Source organism: Bubalus bubalis, chromosome 9 (assembly GCF_019923935.1).
Source record: "Bubalus bubalis isolate 160015118507 breed Murrah chromosome 9, NDDB_SH_1, whole genome shotgun sequence".
NCBI lineage: Eukaryota > Metazoa > Chordata > Mammalia > Artiodactyla > Bovidae > Bubalus > Bubalus bubalis.
This window is the reverse complement of record NC_059165.1, coordinates 108,191,920-108,211,273: the sequence shown is the minus strand read 5'-3', so window position 1 is coordinate 108,211,273 and position 19,354 is coordinate 108,191,920. Positions and strand designations below refer to the sequence as shown.

The 19,354-nt window shown below is 48.9% G+C and overlaps 1 protein-coding gene across 2 annotated transcripts in view; it reads left to right on the top strand.

Moving 5' to 3' along the window:
• The window catches only part of ADAMTS2 (ADAM metallopeptidase with thrombospondin type 1 motif 2), a 247,815-nt gene that overhangs the window by 68,177 nt on the left and 160,284 nt on the right, over positions 1-19,354 (top strand). For both annotated transcript variants that reach the window (XM_044948497.2, XM_025293941.3), the window contains exon 3: positions 11,708-11,867. In XM_044948497.2, the coding sequence (XP_044804432.1) occupies positions 11,708-11,867 (160 nt within the window). The remainder of the gene's footprint in view (positions 1-11,707; positions 11,868-19,354) is intronic.

The following is a 19,354-nucleotide window of genomic DNA, read 5'->3' as shown; positions in this document are numbered from 1 at the left end:
ATAACAGCAAGGTGGAGGTCAGCATCGAACAGATCCAGTGCCCGTTCATCAGCCCCATGACCTTTAACCAGAAAAGTCTGGCCAGGGAAGAGAACCCGATCCCCGTGGACAGGGGGACCCCAAAGAGTCCTGGAGTCTCTCAAGCCAGAGAAGACTGGCTCCTCATCAGACTAGGTTCTGGGTCACTGTCACACTGGGTCCCTCCAGAATGACCCCAGGAAGCGGGGCCTGTGGCACGGGTGGCTCTGCCTCTGGGGTGCAAGTTTCCCTCCAGAAGAGGGGGCTGCCCTGCTGGACCCCGAAGCCCCAGTTCATGCATGCAGGCTCAGTGGGGTCTGCTCCTCGTGACCCTATGGACTGTAGCCCGCCAGGCTCCTCTGTCCATGAGATTTTTCTGGCAAGAACACTGGAGTGGGTTGCCAACTCCTACTCCAGAGGATCTTCTTCATGCCATGCCTTAATAAGGCAGGATAGGCCTGGGTCTCGACCTAGGAGATACTCATTCCATCTGGGGTCTGGGGTTTGATTCTTGGACCTCGTGTGTCCCTGGCAGAGCTTCCTGCCCCTCGGTCTCCATTTTCTCCTTTGGAAAGCAAGCAGGTAGATGACACCACTTGGATTGCAGAGCACTGCCTGTGTGCCCTGATTCTGAGTGCCTCCTAGGTTGCCTGTGTTCCTGCAGCAACCACGTGAGGGGAGGGACAACCCTCCCTCCTTTACAGGCAAGTGTATCGAAAGCCCAGGAGCTCCGAGACCTGGGCTGAGGCCCCCTGGTCAGACAGAAAGGGTGCTGGGAACTCAGGACACCAAACTCCCAGACCACTCACCCACTGCCACCCTGCCACGTGTCCTTGGGTCCCATCAGTGAGACGGGCTCGAGACACCAGTGTGCCCCCAAACCGCAGACATGGGAAGAGTCCGTGGCAGCACACAGAGAGGTTTGCCGGTGTGAACAGTATTAACCTCAGGCCAGTACAAGGGGATGGCCTGTAGCATCCTCGCCCCGCCATCTGTCTTCCTCTCAGAGACATGTCCTGCTGTTCCGGGGTCACTTACTCACTTATCCCACAGATATTTGCTCACCCTCTCCAAATGTGGAAGGGCCCTAGGACTCAGGGATGAGTCAGAGTGTGGGGGCCTGCAGGGTTCCCATGGGTCTCTCTTCTCCTCTCTCTTCCCACAGACGGGTGATCTTGGTGCCCCAGTCTGGCTGTCATTCTTCCTGCCCTTCCTGTTTGCCCTAGACCCCTTCTCCAGAAGTGCAGCATGCCTCAAATGTGTGTCCTTAGGGGTCTGCAACCCCTGCGCCCCATCCTGTGGCCCTCAGAAAATGGCCACCCACCTCGCCCCTCTGCCCACCGGGGCCCTGTATTAGCTTCCTGCAGCTGCTGGAAATTACTGAAGACAAGAGAAACATCTTCTCTTGTGTCTGGAGGCCAAAGTAGTTATTAGCAGGGCTGTATTCCCTCTGGAGGCTCAAGGGGAGAACCCTAGAGGGAACCTCTGGCCACTGCCGGCTAAGCTGATGGGAAACAGGAAGTGCCAGCCTTTCTGATGCTCTGAGAGAATCTTGAAATCTGTCCATTTATGTGGAACCCTCTGATTCTTAAGTTGGAGCAACTAATTCAAGCTTTTAAAACTCCTGAGTGAAGTCACTAAGTAGATGTGTTAGGTGATCCCAACCTCCATCCCTCAGCAAAGATGAACAATTAAACAGCTATCCATGAACAGAAGCAGCCCTATGAGAGCTCTGGAGTCCACTTAAAAACTTCAGTAACACAGAGGAACCCCCCCAAAAAAACCCCTGAGAATAACAGCTCACGAAGAGAAGGAAGATGGTTTCATTCTGCATGTGTCATCCTGTCATCCCCAGCAAGAATGTTTCCCTCACTGGGAAAAGGAGTGGTGTGAGCCATCGGCTTTCCTAGCTTCTTTGGGTAATGCACAAAGGACCAACTTTGGTTTCACCTGGAGACCAGCAAAACTGAGACGAATAGAAACCACCGGGAAGAAGAACAGGGGCTCCCATGAGCTGCGTAGTGGGAGTGACCGTGTTTGTCAGTGGCCTGCTCTGCAGAGGAGCCCAATAGCTTTCACTGCTAAAGAAACCAATGGCCAGCATGGCTGCTGCAGACCTCCTGCAGATTTTACTGCTGAGGCTTTGCTCTATGGGTAATTGCATTCACAGACACAAGGCACCCGAGCCCTCCTGCTGCCACCCTTCCCTTCCCCACCCTCAACACAGGATGGGCAGCTGGCCCAGGCCTTTACAGCTACATAAGTGCAGGACATAAGGACATGGAACAACAGACTGGCTCAAAACGGGGAAAGAAGTATGCCAAGGCTTTATTTTTGTCATCCTGCTTATTTAACTTTTTTATGCGGAGTACCTCATGTGAAATGTAGGGCTGGATGAATCACAAGTTGGAATCAAGATTGCCAGGAGAAATATCAACAATCTCAGATATGCGGATGATACCACTCTAATGGCAGAAAGCAAAGAGGCACTAAAGAGCCTCTCAATGAGAGTGAGAGAAGAGAGTGAAAAACCTGGCTTAAAACTCAACATTCAGAAAAGTAAGATCATAGCATTCAGTCCCATCACTTCATAGCAAACAGATGGAGAAAAAGTGGTAACAGTGACAGACTTCATTTTCTTGGACTCCAAATCACTGCAGATGGTGAATGCAGCCATGAAATTAAAAGACGCTTACTCCTTGGAAGAAAAGCTATGACAAAGCTAAATAGTGTATTCAAAAGCAGAGACATCACTTTGCCGACAAAGGTGCATCTAGTCAAAGCTATGGTTTTTCCAGTAGTCATGTACGGATGTGAGAGTTGCACCACAAAGAAGGCTGAGCTCCAAAATAATTGATAATGTTCGAACCGTGGTGCTGGGGAAGACTCTTGAAAGTCCCTTCCAAAGACTGCAAGGAGATCAAACCAGTCAATCCTAAAGGAAATCAACCCTGAATATTCATTGGAAGGACTGATGCTGAAGCTGAAGCTCCAATATTTTGGCCACCTGATGCAAAGAGCTGACTCATTAGAGAAGATCCTGATGCTGGGAAAGATTGAGGGCAGGAGGAGAAGGGGGCGATGGAGGAAGAGATGGTTGGATGGTATCATGCACATGAGTTTGAGTAAACTCTGAGAGATAGTGAAGGACAGGGAAGCCTGGCATGCTGCAGTCCATGGGGTTGCAAAGAGTAAGAAATGACTTAGTGACTGAACGACCTGCCTAGACCATGTTTAACCCCCACCAGTATGCATATACTCAGGATTAGCCTCCAGTTGTGCACATGTTTGCCATCAACTTGATTTCCATCCTCAGCCTCCACTGCCACGTGTGCCCCCATGGTGAGACCCTGCAGCCATAGGAGTGCATATCAACAGCCAGGGCTCTCGCGTGTCTGCAGTTGGTCCTTCCTGCTGGGCCTGAGCCTTGTCATGAACCACAAGTGGACATTGCCACTACACAGGCCCTGAAGCTGGCCCCTGAAGCTAAGTATGTGCATACCGCTTGTTCTGGCTACCTCCACTGCCAGCTCTGGTAACTAGCTGCTGAGCCCACAGGCCACACTGAGGACCCCAAGAGTCCTTGCAGCCTTTATGGACTCACTGCAGTAGTCGTCACCAGGGACCACACAGTTGGTGATGTCATGGATCTAGCAGCCTGAGCCAATGAGGTATCGAGTGTCCCCTGGACCCAGAGCTGCCATACCCAGTGTCCCCCACACCTGGTGCTTTGCACCACTAGGTCCAGTGTGCCCTCCCCACCAACCGCAGGTGAAGGTCTTTCTTACTGAAGTCAGTCCATAAAATCTGGACATGTGAAGAAAGCTATGCAAGGCACAAGGATTTTGAAGAATTGGGTAAACATCACATCGTCAAAGGAATGCAGTGAATTTTCAGTAGCTGACCCCAAAGAAATGAGATACATGAATTGCATGATAAAAAATTCAAAGTTATTGTCCTAAAGATAATCTGAAAGCTACAAGATAACTCAAGACAAAAAACTTAATGAAATCAGGAAAACAGTGCAAGAACAAAATGAAAAGTTCAACAAAGAAATAGAAAACATAAAAAGAACCAAACAAAATTTTGGAGCTGAAGAATACGATGACTAAATGGAAGAATTCAATAGAGAACACAAAACAGAGAATCAGTGAACTAGAACACAGATCATTTGAAATGATCTAATCAGAAGAGCAAAGAGAAAAAAGAGTGAAAAGAATGAGGAAACTTATGGGACTCATTAAGAGAAATAATCTATGCATTACTGTGTCCAAAAGAAGAGGGGGGAGAAAGTGGTAGAAGGTTTATTAAAATTCTTTTAATAAACAATAGCTGAGAACTTCTCAAACCTTGGAAAGAGATTTGGACATCTAAGTTCATGACTTAGGACATCTACTAAGTCACCCCAAAATGATCTTCTTTAAGACACTTATAAAGGCAAAGGCAAAGAGATACTTTTAAAAACAGCAAGAGAAAAAATTTCTCTCATATGAGAGAATCCCAGTGAGGCCATCAGTGGACTTCTCAGCAAAAACCTTGCAGGTCAGGAGAGTGGAATGATATGTTCAAAGTGCTGAAAGGAAAAAAAAAAACTACCCATGAAGAATGCTTTACTTGGCAAAGTTGTCTTTCAGAAGTGAAGGCAAGAAAAAGACCTTCCCGAACAAATGCTGAGAGAGTTCATCACTATTAGATCTGCCTTATGAGAAATGCTGAAAGGAGTTCTCTAAGCTGAAACAAAATGTCACTAATTAGTAATATGAATATGTGAAAGTATATAACACACTGGTAAAGATAGATATATGGTCAAATTCAGAATACTTTAATTCTGTAATATGGTGGTATGTTAACTACTTAACTCTAGTATACAGGTTAAAGAATCGAAGTATTACAAATAGCTATAACTACAATACTTTGTTAGTGGATACACAATATAAAAAGATGTAAATTATAATGTTAGAATATAAAATGTGGAAGTCAGGGATAAAAATACAGTTTTTGCATGTAATTGAAATTAAATTATTAACTTAAAATAAACACTTGTATCTATAATATGTTTCAAATAAGCCTCAGTAACCACAAAACAAAAACCTTTATACACACAACATGAACATATTCATAAACTGAAGAGAAGAGAATCAAAGTATGCCATTATAGAAAATCATCAATTCACAAAAGAAGACAGGAAGAGAGGAAGAAAGGAATTATAAAAAAGTCAGAAATTAATTAACAAGATGGTTTTGATAAGTCCTTCAGTTCAGTTCAGTTCAGTTCAGTCGCTCAGTCGTGTCCAACTCTTTGCGACTCCATGAATCACAGCATGCCAGGCCTCCCTGTCCATCACCAACTCCTGGAGTTCACCCAAACTCATGTCCATTGAGTCGGTGATGCCATCCAGCTATCTCATCCTCTGTTGTCCCCTTGTCCTCCTCCCCACAATTCCTCCCAGCATCAGAGTCTTTTCCAATGAGTCAACTCTTCGCATGAGGTGGCCAAAGTACTGGAGTTTCAGCTTTAGCATCAGTCCTACCAATGAACACCCAGGGCTCATCTCCTTCAGAATGGACTGGTTGGATCTCCTTGCAGTCCAAGGGACTCTCAAGAGTTTTCTCCAACACCACAGTTCAAAAGCATCAATTCTTCGGTACTCAGCTTTCTTCACAGTCCAACTCTCACATCCAAACATGACCACTGGAAAAACCATAGCCTTGACTAGATAAGTCCTTACATATCAATGATTACTTTAATGTAAGTGGGTTAAATTCTCAAATCAAAAGACAGAATGACTGAATAGATTAAAAAACAAGCAAACAAAAGCAAGACACAGCTATGTGCTCCCAACAAGAGACTCACTTTAGCTTTAAGGATACACATAAACTCAAAGTGAAGGAATGGGAAAAGATAGTCTATGCAAAGGGAAACCAAAAGAGGGACAGGGTAAGCTATACTTATTAGACAAAACAGACTAAGTCAAAAACTGTAATAAGAAACGAAGAAAGTCTTTATATAATGGTCAAGTGGAAATTCAGCATAAGAATATAACAATTGTAAATGTATATGCACCCAACCTAAAATTTTCAATCAAATAGTAATAGATCTGAAAGGAGAAATAGACAACAATACAATAATAGTGGGAGACTTTAGATCATCCAGTCAGAAAATTGATAAGAAAACATTGGATTTAAGCTATACTGTAGGCCAGATGGACCTAGCAGACATAGGACTTTCCACCCAATATTAGCAGGATACACATTTTTCTCAAGCCTGTATGCAACAATTTCCAAAAGAGGTCATGCTGCTGCTTCTAAGTCGCTTCAGTCGTGTCCGACTCTGTGCGACCCCATAGACGGTGGCCCACCAGGCTCCCCCATCCCTGGGATTCTCCAGGCAAGAACACTGGAGTGGGTTGCCATTGCCTTCTCCAATGCATGAAAGTGAAAAGTGAAAGCAAAGTCTCTCAGTCATGTCTGACTCTTCGTGACCCCATGGTCTGCAGCCTACCAGGCTCCTCCGTCCATGGGATTTTCCAGGCAAGAGTACTGGAGTGGGGTGCCATCGCCTTCTCCAAAAGAGAGGTCATATATTATGTCAAAAAACAAGTCTTAGCAAATGACTGAAAACATACCAAGTAAGTTTTCTGACCTCAGTGGTATGAAACTAGAAATCAACAACAAGAGGAAAACTGAAAAATTCACAATTCATGGAAATTAACACACTGCTGAACAACCAAAGGGTCCATGGAAAAATCAAAGGGAAATAAAGAAAATATCTTGAAACAAACAAAAATGGAGACACAGCATACCAAACTTATGTGGCATAGCAAAAGCAGTTCTGAAATTTTATATATGTTCTGAAATTTTATAATATAGGCAGTTCTGAAATTTATAAATTTTATATATATTATAAATATATATATGAAAGCTTATAGCAATAAAAGCATACAATAAAAAAGAAAGATCTCAAATAAACTACCTAACTTTATACCTGAAGGAGCTAGGAAAATATGAAAAAACTAAGCCCAGAGTTAGTGGAAGGAAAGAGATAACAAGGATCAAAGCAGAAATAAGTGAAACAGAGAATAGAAAAACAATGCAAAAGGTAAACAAAACTAAGAGTTGGCTTAAAAAAAAAAATGGATAAACCTCTAGGTAGACTCACCAAGAAAAACAGAAGATTCATAATACATGAAAGAGGAGACACTGCAACTGGATATTACAGAAATATGAAAGACCATAAGAGACTACTATGAATAAGTATTGGAGAAGGCAATGGCAACCCACTCCAGTGTTCTTGCCTGGAGAATCCCAGGGATGGGGGAGCCTGGTGGGCTGCCGTCTATGGGGTTGCACAGAGTCGGACACGACTGAAGCGACTTAGCAGCAGCAGCAGTAGCAGCATGAATAAGTATATACCAACAAATTGAGCAACCTAGAAGAAATGAAGAAATTACTAGAATTATACAACCTACCAATACTGAATCATGAAGAAATAGAAATCTCAATAGACCAATAATGAGTAAGGAGATTGAGTCAGTAATCAAAAATCTCCAAAGAAAAGCCCAGGACTACATGACATCATAGGTAAATTCTACCAAACATTTATTGAAGAATTAATGTCAATCCTTCTCAGACTCTTCCAAAAATTTAAAGAGGAGCGAGCACTCCTAAATTCATTTTTGTGAGGCCAACATTATCCTGATAGCAAAGCCAGATGAGGACCCTGTAAGAAAAGAAAACTACAGGCCAATACCCCCGATGAATATAGATGCAAAAATTCTTAACAGAATATTAGCAAACCAAATTCAACAGCACATTAAAAGGATTATACACCATGATCAAAGTGAGATTCATCCCTAGGATGCAAGGTTGATTCAACATATGAAAATCAATAGATGTAATATACCACCATTAATTGAGTGAAAAATAAAATTTATATTAATATGATCATTTCAATATGCACAGAATATGCATTTGACAAAATTCAACCTTTTTCATGATAAAAACTCTAAACAAATTAAGTGTAGAAGGAACATACCTCAACATAATAAATACCATATGTGACAAGCCCATTGCTAATATCATGCACAATAGTAAAAGGTTGAAAGCTTTCTCTCTGAGATCATGAATAAGACAAGTGTGCCTATTCTCACAACTCCTGTTGAAAATAATACTGGAAGTTCTAGCCAGAGCAAGAAAAAGAAACAAAAGGCATCCAGATAGGAAAGACGTAGTAAAATTGTATCTGTTTCCTTATGACATGATCTTGTATATAGAAAATTCTAAAGAATCCATCAAAAACACTGTTAGAACTAATTAATAAGTTCAGTAAAGTTTTAGGGTCCAAAATCAACCTACAAAAATCACCAATAGTGAACTGACAAAGAAATAAAATATTTCCACTTCAATAGCATCTGATACTGTAAAACACTTCGGGGTAAATCTACCCAAAGAAGTGAAAGATCTATGGACTGAGTACTGCTGCTGCTACTGCTGCTAAGTCACTTCAGTCGTGTACGACTCTGTGCGACCCCACAGACGGCAGCCCACCAGGCTCCCCCGTCCCTGGGATTCTCCAGGCAAGAACGCTGGAGTGGGTTGCCATTTCCTTCTCCAGTGTGTGAAAGTGAAAAGTGACAGTGAAGTCGCTCAGTTGTGTCCAACTCTTAGCAACCCCATGGACAGGCAGCCCACCAGGCTCCTCTGTCCATGGGATTTTCCAGGCAAGAGTGCTGGAGTGGGGTGCCATTGCCTTCTCCAGGACTGAATACTATAAGATACTAATTAAAGATATTGAAGAAAACACAAATAAATGGAAAGGTATACTGTGTTCATGGGTCAGAAGTTAATATTTATAAAATGTCCATAGTGTCCAAAACTATTTATAGATTCAATGCAGCCCTTATCAAAATTCCAAATTCCAATATTAAAAAATCCTAAAATTTGTATGGAACCACAAAAATACGTCAAATACCTTGAGACAGAATGAAGCTGGAGGCCTCACATGTCCTGATTTCAAAACATATTATAAAGCTCTAGTAATAAAAACAGTATGGAACTGACATAAAACCAGACACATAGACCAATGGATCAGAATCAAGAACCCTGAAATAATCCTATGCATATACAGTCAATTTATATTTGGCAAGGGAGCCAAGAACTTTCAATGTGAAAAGATGGTGTCTCAGTGTTGGGAAAACTGAATGCAAAAAACTGAAATCGGCTTAGTCACCATGGAAAACAATATGGAGGTTCCTCAAAAAATTAAAATATAACTACCACGTGACCGGCCATCCCACTTCTGGGAATGTACCCAAAGAAAAGAAAAACAGGATATTGAAGAGGTGTCTGTACTCCTGTGTTCATTACAGCTTTATTCACCATGGACACGGGAACAATCCAAGTGTCCATCTGTGGATGACAAATTGATAAAGAAGTGTGGCATTTATGTACAACGTATTCTACAGAAGCTGTTGAAATGGAAATATTTTTATTCAGCTTTTATAAAGAAGGCAATCCTGCCACTTGCACAGAATGGCTGAAACTGGAGGATATTATGCTAAGTGAAACAATCTAGACACAGAAAGACAGATACTGTAACATCTCACTCATGTGTAGAATCAAGAACAGCCAAACTCATAACCACAGGTTGTCAGGGGCTGGAGGGAGGGGGAAATGGGAGGTGATTGTCAGAGTACAAAATTTCAGTATGCAAGATAAGTAGGTACTGGAAATCTTTTATACAGCACAGTGCCTATAACTAACAGTACTCTATCAAAAATAGTCTATAATATACTTAAAATTTGCTAAGACGGTTGATTTTACATATAGTGTTCTTATTGCAAAAAAAAAATGATAACAATAAAAAGCGTAGGGGGATACTGTGAGAGGCGATGGATATGTTTATGACCTTCATGGTGGTGATGGTTTTACGAGTATATGAAAGTCAAAATGAAAGTGTTAGTTGCTTAGTCATATGCGACTCTTTGCAAACCCATGGACTGTAGCCTGCCGGGAATTCCTCTGTGCCTGGAATTCTCCAGGCAAGAATACTGGAGTGGGTTGGCGTTTTCTTTTCCAGTGGATCTTCCCAACCCAGGGACCAAACCTGGGTCTCCTGCATTGCAGGCAGATTCTTTACCATCTGAGCCACCAGGAAAGCCCTCGTGAGTGTATACTCATTCCCAAACTTACTGAGTTGTATATATTAACTATGTACCATCTTTTTACATGTCAGTTCAGTTCAGTTCAGTTCAGTTCAGTCACTCAGTCATGTCTGACTCTTTGTGACCCCATGAATCGCAGCACGTGGTTTAAAAAATTCCAAACCATGAGTAGTTTGTAAGTATATGATCTAAAGAAAATACATCTGCAGCTTGACACAGTGGAGACTCCTACTGTGACAACTGGTTTATGGAATCAGAAGTATGGGAGCTGAATGGGGCAGTGAAGGTGGGATGGCCTCAAGGGGAGGGCAGGGCCATGTGCCTGCAGTTGGGGGATGGCATTTGAGGGGTCTGAGCCAAGCCTTGGAGAATTAGAGTTTATCAGATGGCCAAGGGTGGGGGAAGCAGCAGGTCCTCCCAAGCTGAGGGCTCCGTGGATTCAGGAGCTTGAAGGCCAGGTGGTGTGTGCTGTATTGGAAGGACGGGACCATTTTAGGGACTGGTGTGAGGTGTGTGCGGAGAAGGCAATGGTGCCCCACTCCAGTACTCTTGCCTGGAAAATCCTATGGACGGAGGAGCCTGGTAGGCTGCAGTCCATGGGGTCGCTAGAGTCGGACACGACTGAGCGACTTCACTTTCATGCATTGGAGAAAGAAATGGCAACCCACTCCAGTGTTCTTGCCTGGAGAATCCCAGGGATGGGGAAGCCTGGTGGGCTGCTGTCTATGGGGTCGCACAGAGTTGGACACGACTGAAGCGACTTAGCAGCAGCAGCAGCAGTGAGGTGTGTGAACTGGGGGCAAAGAGGACAGTGGCAGGCTGAGAGCCTTGGATGCCAGCGTGTAGAACGGCTTGAATCCTGTTGGGGACGGGGGTCCTTTGAGGGCTTGACAGCATGGAAGAGCCATAATTAGTTTTGGTGGAGGCAGCGGTTCAGTTGCTGCCGAGTCTGGGCTGCTGGCTGTCATGGATAAAAGGATATACAGTAGGGACTGTGGCCTGCGGCTGAAGTGCGTGCTCATCCATGGTGTCCACTGCTGGGCACCATGCACTGTCGTCAGAGCCTGCATTTTCCAAGGGAAGATGGAATTCCATATTTCAAACATGAAATCTTATCATTTTGAGGGTTGGTTTCAGAACTTTGAAAATACTATTTGTGTCCAACTGAACATACCTGTGGCAGATTCAGTCCCTGGCTGAGAGTTTTGGCCTTTGTCTTGGACTTTGAGCTCCTGGTGGGGAAGGTGGGGATGACCCAGGCAAGAATCCCTTCCTCAGACAGGGTTCACCACCCTCAAATGGCTCTGGCCTTCATGGCTGCAAGTGGAAGCTCTGGCATGATGGGGCCTCTGTAGCTACCTGTTCATGCCCTTCCTGGCCTGGGGTTCAGGCCTCACACCTAGCTGGGGTTCACTGGGTCCTGCTTAGCCAGGTTAGAAGTTCTGCTCTCTGGGGCCCTCCTCACTGCTTCCCCTCCTTGGTCTGCTGTGACCTGGGAATTTGAACAATCTCATCTTTGCCCTGTAGGCTGGCCTGATCCGTATGGAAGAGGAGGAATTCTTTATTGAGCCCCTGGAGAAAGGTCTGGCGGCAAAGGAGGCTGAACAGGGCCGTGTACACGTGGTGTATCATCGACCGACCACCTCCAGACCCCCTCCTCTGGGGGGGCCACAGGCCCTGGACACAGGTAAGGCTGCTGCATGTGGGAGGTTGCACGGTAGACCTTGAATGTTTCCCTGGGGGGATCCAGGCATCATTTCTGTAGGTCTGGTCCCAGGCCTGGACTGAGACCACCCTTGCTGACCACATAGCACAGTGGGGGTGCTAAAATGCTGAGTTGGGGACCTCTGCTTTGGGTGTATTTGGGCCATAAACCTGTAGGCCTGAGGCCTCCATGTGAGCATGTGTGTGCTAGATCGCTTCAGTTGTGTTTGACTCTTTGTGACCCTATGGACTGTAGCTCACCAGGCTCCTCTGTCCATGGGATTCTCTAGGCAAGAGTACTGGAGTGGGTTGCCATGCCTTCCTCCCAGGGGATCTTCCCGACTCAGGGATTGAACCTGCATCTGTAATGTCTTTTGCATTGGCAGGTGGGATCTTGACCACTAACTCCACCTGGGAAGTCCTGAGCAGGCAGTAAAAGCTGCCTGAGGATCTTACCTAGTGTCAGGGAGCAGGCAAGACCCAGACCGAGCCTGAGTCCTGTACCCATGTCTGGGAGCCTGTGCCTCGGCTCACGGACAAAGGCCCTGAGTGTTTCCTTGGCCCCAGTTGGATCCTGCTCCCTCTGGGAGGCAGCTGGGGGCCAGCGGGGAAGGGGAGTCCTCCACAGAGAGCCCAAAGGTACAGCCTTGGCGACCTGCACACACACTTGTGTGGTTTTAACTTTTTCAACTTAGAGCCAACCGCTCTCTTGTGCCCAGGAGTAAGGAGGGAGCTGCTGGGCAGGTGGTACAGCCCCTCAGAGCCCTCCGGGAGGCCAGACCTGCGACCTTTGGCCCAGAGCTCCCCAGTGTCCCCAGGGTCTCAGGTCCCTGGCTGCAGCGAGGCCAGGCTAGGTTCTGGCTGTGGTCCTGGCAGGCCTCGCTTAGGCCTGGCTTAGGCAGGCTGGGCTCAGCCCTGAGTTTCCAGTTGTAGATTCCTGGCTGCACTCGGTCATGGCCACGCAGGTGGCAGCAGGCTGGAGGCCCAGGTCTTGAGTTAAACTCATCTGCATGTTGACAGGAAACCCTGGAGGCCCCACTGGGCCCGCCCAGCTGTGCTGTGATTAGCCAAGACACTCCCATTGCCCCCAGGCAGCCCCGCCTCATTTAATTTAGGTCTCTCTGAGCTCCCAGCTGACAGATAAATTGGGTGCAGCCTGGCAGGGCACCATTCTAATTTCAAGGAATGGTATCAGACACTTTTGCAAAGGAATTGTTCCATCAGGATGCCCAGTGCTCTGTAGAGTCGATCAATACTTGCTGCCCCTTCTTCCCAGATGATGAATTGCAAGCCGTCTGCCAACAGTGGAGGGGGTCCCCCAGGTACTGCCTTCCTGGCCTTCCCAGCTTCAGCCCCTCCTATCTTTCCTACCCTTGGGCTTCTCTGCATGGGGAGGAATGGAGAGTAACTCCATTGGGTGAGGGCAGGAGTGGAAATGGGGCAGGCGCTGTGCCTCAGATCAGGGATCAGGACCCTGGTGTTGCTCCTTGCTGGCTGGCTGCCCTTGGGCAGGTTTGGGTCTCTGGCCTCTGCTTTCTCATCTGTCCAGAGTGATTAGAAATGTCTGTGCTTCAGAGAGCTGAGGGCTGGCCACTTTGGTTTCGGTGCTTCTGGGCTGGCCTTTACTGGAAGATTCAGGGGGTTTCCTGGGTTGGCACTTAGGCTGGGTGAGGCGGAGCCTGCACAGTGAGGCTGCCAGGTGCCTGGGTAAGGCTGCCGATCCCTAAATCCATGTGCTGCTGTCTTGCGAACATGCCACCCTCCTTCCTGGCAGGGCCTTCTTTCCCAGGCTTCTGCTGGCCTTCTGACTTCTTCTCTGGAATCCTTTCCCTAACCTCATCCACCTATCTCTGGTGAGTGCTTAAACTCAGAACACAGGAAAGGGATTCCAAACTCAGCACAAGCCCAGAAACCATTGACCTTAGGAGATTCTAGGGAAGGCCAGTTGCTCGGGTCTGGCACTGGTGCACTGAAACGGGCTGGGGGTGCGGGGCTCTCCAGACTGAGCTCTGGACCTCAGCCCAGGGCTGTGGGTGTGTAGGCTGAAGGCCGTGGGTTGAAGGTAGCCAGAGGCTAGAGTCTGGCACCAAGCGCCCTTTCCTTGTTGTCCCTGCCCAGGGTCCACGTGACCCCATGTAGACGATGTCCACAGAGAGCACATTTCTTCTCCCTGCATGTGCCTGGTTGTTCCCCTGCGCCCAGGGTTGAGGCCCACTCACTGGCTGGAGGTGGCCCAGACACCCTTTTTTGCTGTGGCTGGTCTGAGGGCCTGCGGTGACTCCAGAGAGCCCCACTCTCCATCGGCCCTAGTCTTGTCAGGGCCCACAGTGGCCGCTGGTAGATACGTAAAAGCAATGTCCTTGTCTGAGCATGTTTGGTCCGTGCTCTTTCCTGCAAGAGGACGTGACCTCCTGGGCACAGAACACCAGGGCCTCTGTGCAGAGGCTTTCAGTGTGTGTGTGTGTGTGTGTGTGTGTGTGTATGTATAAGCTAGGGGATCTTTTCTTCTCATGAATTCTGATGTGCAGCTCCAATCAAAGAAGGCAGGAGGTACTAACTGGAAGCTCCCTCCTGCCCCCACGAGGCAACTTCTGTAAGCATGTTTGAAATACCCTGGCCATTTATCAAGGACAAGGGGTCCTCTGAGAAAGGGGAAGCGGAGACACCTGTCCTGAACCTCCTGGTCTGGGAGATTAGCATCTGCCAGTGTACGAGTTGGAGTGGGGGTGCCTGTGGAGGGTGGTGTGGTTATGGGTGAGGCTGCCTGTGGGGGTTGGTGTGGCTGGGGTAAGGGGTTTGTTGGGGGTCTTATATACAGCTCTTCCAGGGCATTGAGACACAGTGTCATTGCCCTGGCTTCCTGAGCAGCCAGTGGACTTCCTGGGGGTGGTCTCAGGGGCTCTCAGAGCCTCGGAGCATCCTTGTCACCAAGTCCGTGTCATCTGAGGTTAGCTACTGGGTTGCTGACTGCCCAGGAAAATGGATGGAAAATGAAGGTTTGGGCTTGTCTTCCAGGACTCAGGCCAGGGTTGGATGTTGCCCTGGGCAGCTTAGCCCACACCTTCAGACCCTGGAGGAGGGCACGAGGGTGGGCAAGGGACTGAAGGAGACCAGGGCGACTTTCCCCCTCATTGGCCTCACAGATGTTGCAGAAGTGTCTCTGCTGGGCTCTGCTGGGCCTGGGAGCCTGTCCGGGCCAGAAAGGCAGTGCTCCAAGGCCAGGGTGCCATCGTGGCCTTTTGGGGAGAGGAGGTTTGGGCATCTCTAGGACTCCTCTGGGCTAGACCTTTCTCCAGCACCCCAAGTCCCTTTCTCAGTCTTCCTCAGGGCCAGACTTGTGCCCAGGGCAGTATGTTGGGAGGTGTGCTGTGTAATGTTGGCTTCTCTGGTGTTTGCACATGTGTGCACGCATGTGTGTTTGCATTTACACACAAGCATGGACAGAGCCCATGTTCTAGGCCCTGCCTGAGCACTGCCCTAGCTGCCATCTGTGTACCCTAGGTTGCTGAGGAGTAGCCAGGGCCAGTGGGTATGGGGCATGGGGAGCCCCAGCCCAGCCTGGAAGCCCTGCTCAGAGCTCATCTGTCTGATCCTGGCATGTCATGCCCCAAATCTCAGGCTGCTGGTTACCATCACCTGGGTGGCTTAAAACAGCAGTTAATTCTCTCATTCTTTTCCCTTTTCTGGGAGGGCAGAATTCTGGAGTCAGTGTCTCTGAGCTGAAGTCAGTGTGTTGGCAGGACTGTGTTCCTTCCCGAGGCTCTAGCAGCAGTCTGTTCCTTGCCTCTCCCAGCTTCTGGGGACTGCCGGCATTCCTTGGCTTGGCTTGTGGCTGCATCACTCCAGCCTCTGCTCTCATGGTCACAGTGCCTCCTCTGCTTCTAAGTGATGTCAGCCTCCCTCTTTTAAGGGTGCATGTGATTGCATTTGGGATTCACCTTGATAATCCAGGATGATCTCCACCTGTCGAGATCCATACTTTTATCATATCTATGGAGCCCTTTTTTGGTTATATAATACTCCCAGGTTCTGGTGATTAGGACCTGGTATCTTTGGGGACCACCATTCAATCTATTTGTTGTTGTTTAGTTGCTGAGTGATGTCTGACTCTTGCAACTCAGGCTTCCCTATCCTTCACTCTCTCCTGGAGTTTGCTCAAATTCATGTCCATTGAGTCAGTGATGCCATGCAACCCTCTCATCTTCTATTGCACCCTTCTCCTCTTGCCCTCAGTCTTTCCCAGTATCAGGGTCTCTTCCATTGATTCAGCTCTTCACATCAAGTGTCAAAGTACTGGAGCTTCAGCTTCAGCATCAGTCCTACAGGACGTGAGTGAGCCTCCCTTACAAGGCTGACTGTGCAGGGACTGGGGCTGCACATCTGTGGAGGAGTAACCCTGCAGGCAGACTTCACTCCTTCTCAGGTGATGATGTTCAGGCACAGCCCAGCAGGACCCACGCCCCTCTTCTGCATCTGCTGGACCCTAGTGCAGTCTCAGCCAGACTGTGGTCTGACCCTAAGACCAAGTGTACTGAGATAATAGCCTTACTGGTTGCACCAAGAAGGGCTGAACTTGGGACCCTGGGAAGGTCGCCACTGAGTGGGAAAGGTCCTTGGGTCACACACTGAGCAAGTGGTCTCACTCTGTTGGGCACATTCGCAACAAGTCCTGCTATCTCAAGACAAGGGCTGCAAACTCAGAGACCTGCAGGGCCCGACAGGCAATGCCAGTGAGGAGAGCGGCAGAGGGCAAGAAAACAAATTACACCCACCCTTGGCCCGGTTTTAATTTTCCTTCTTTTGATACAAACATGAAAGTCTCTGCTGAAATGGATACAGCAGTGACACGTGGCATTTGGCCCTGGCCTCACCGTGGGCACAGGACAGACAATAGACGTCGTCCATAGGGCAGCCTGTCCTCAGCTCCCCTGACCAAGACCTGGTGGGAGTGTGGGCCCGGGGCAGCCATTGTTTTTGCTGTTAAGAGAATCCAGACATCAGAACTTTGATGTGAACTCTCCTGATTTTAAATTGTTGCTTCAGATTTCTGAAAAGCACCATATGGGCCAAATAAAACAACGGCCCCTATTGACCACCTGTGTTTTCAGAGACGTGGAGGTGGAAATGTCCTGTGTCCTCCTCCATGGGCTTCCTGCAGTCCCTGGGCATGGCCTTGGGACAAGGGGAGGCTGTGCGCTCCTGCTGAGCTGCTACTGGGCTGCAGAGTCTCCCACCCTGTCTTACACCTGGCCCTGGGCTGAAGGCAGAGAAAGCAGACAGCTCAGTGCCTGTGACCTTGGCTGCCTCCCTCTCGGAAACAGCTTGTGCCAAGCCTCTGCCCGCTGCTGTCAGGCTGCACCATCCTCCCTGGCGGGCAGAGGAGGCAGGGTGCCCTCGGGAATGCTGTGCCCTGCTGCTGCCAAGGAAAGCCTGTGAGGTGAGTGAGGACAGGGTGCCAGCCCTGCGTGGCTTCTCCACGTGGCCGAGCGTGGCCTGCCTGCACAGTCTCCAGCAGCCCTTCCTCCCCTCCTGACCTGCTGCATGTCTCCGCCCCACTTCCCTGAGCCAGAGAGTTTTCCAGACGGCTAAGGTACCAAGAGCGCAGTTCATGATGGGCGCTCAGGGCCAGGAAGCAGAGGGCTGGAGCTGATGCTGAGTGCTCACAGGGGCTGCCCCAGCAGGGAAGGGGACTGACAGTCTTGTGTTGTAACCAGCTGCTCTGGTCCAGGCTGGAGGCAGGGAGCCTAGAGCAGTGCTGCAGGGAGTGTGTGTAGCCGTCAGGACAGGACACTAGTGGAAAGTGGGCAAGGCTCCACTTGGTGCCAGGTAGATGGTCAGGCTTACCTTGGTGATTCAGTGGGTGTGAGTCATAAGAGAGAGGGCTCAGTCAAGAATGAGGCCTGGTGGAGGAGGGAGGGGTGAGTAATGCGGTGATGGGGTAGGGGATGTGGAGGGGGCACTAACTTGCTGGAAGCCCGTTTGGGGAAGCTTTCTGCTCTGTCGTGGTTTATCTCCTATTGCCACTGTAACAAGTTACCACAAAGTCAGTGGCTTATGCTCTTCTGGAAGTCAGGAGTCCAAAATGAATCTCAAGGAGCTAACGTTAAGGAGTCAGCAGGGCTGGTTTCCTCTGGGGCCTCGAGAGAGGAATCCATCCCTTGCCTCTCCCAGCTTCTGGGGGATGCCAGCATTCCTTGGCTTGTGGCTGCATCACTCCAGCCTCTGCTCTGCGGTCACAGTGACTTCTCTCTTATCTGTAGTAAGTTTCTCCCTCTTATAAAGACACTTGTGATTACATTGGGCTCACTGGGCTACTCCAGGAGAATTTTCTCATTTTAAGGTCTCTAGCTAAATCACGTCTGCTAAGTCTCTTTAGCCATATGAGGCTATCCTCACAGGTTCTGGGGGTTAGGATGGGACATCCTGGGGGCCGTGGTTCAGCCACATAGTATCAGAATGTTAAAGGCTGAGGTCCTAGCAGAAATGGAAGAGAGGTCAAGAGAGGCAGGTTTTGCACCCTGAGCCCCAGACCTGGCCAGAGTCCAGGTGCCAGAGCCCCTCTCTGTGCCACTGGTGGGAGCCTGGGGCCTGGCCTGGCGCTTTCAGGCTGGTGACTCAAGGGCTCTGCTCCTGGACTTGGCCCATGCCCTGCCCAGCTGGCTCTTGCCAGCTCACTGCATTGCAGCTGAAAGTCTGGGCACCTTAGTGCTTTATGCCCAGGGCCCTCTTGGTTCTTCCTCTTCATTCTACCCTGGGCTGTGCCTATGGCCTGGGGGCCAGAGGGAACCCCAAGAGAAGTCCTGATTGTGAAACCCGAAGCAGTTGGCCCGACTCCGGGAGGCGTGTTTCAGGGCTGAGTGTATCCTTGGCAGAGGCCGTGGTGCTCCCGCTGCTCTGCGGTCAGCCCCCTGGACGGCCGCTGGAGATGCCAGTGTGCTGACGTGGCTGCACGCTGGGGAGGTGGGCGGGGGCTGTGCTGGGTCAGCTGAGGCCTGCTGCGATCTGGGGTCAGACTGAGGAGACTGCTGCAGAGCTGGCGGCTGAGCTGGGGTCTTTCTGACTGGGTTCTGCAGCTGGGGGGCTCTGCCCCGTGGGCTGTGAGGGCAGAGGTGGTGCCTGCAGCCATCTCCTCCTGCAGTGGAGCCTTGCCCGGCGTGCCCCCTCCTCTCAGACTCCACAGATGCAGTCTGTGACGGCACTTGGCTTGGTGGGTGCAGACAGCCCACGCGCTCAGCTCCTCTCCTGTGTCTAAGGTCTACCCTTCCTGCTTCCTCTCTTCTCCCACATTCATATGCAATCTGGTTCAGGGGTGGTGCTGGCTGGGTGAGCGTGGTCCAGGAAGGACCTGGATCTTGGCTGGAGCACTGTGAACAGATGATGAATGTGACCCAGGGATAGTGCTCTGGGCCTTGGCCTGCCTGGGGTGCAGGGGACAGTTCTTAGAGGAACCACCTCCGCACATCAGTAGCT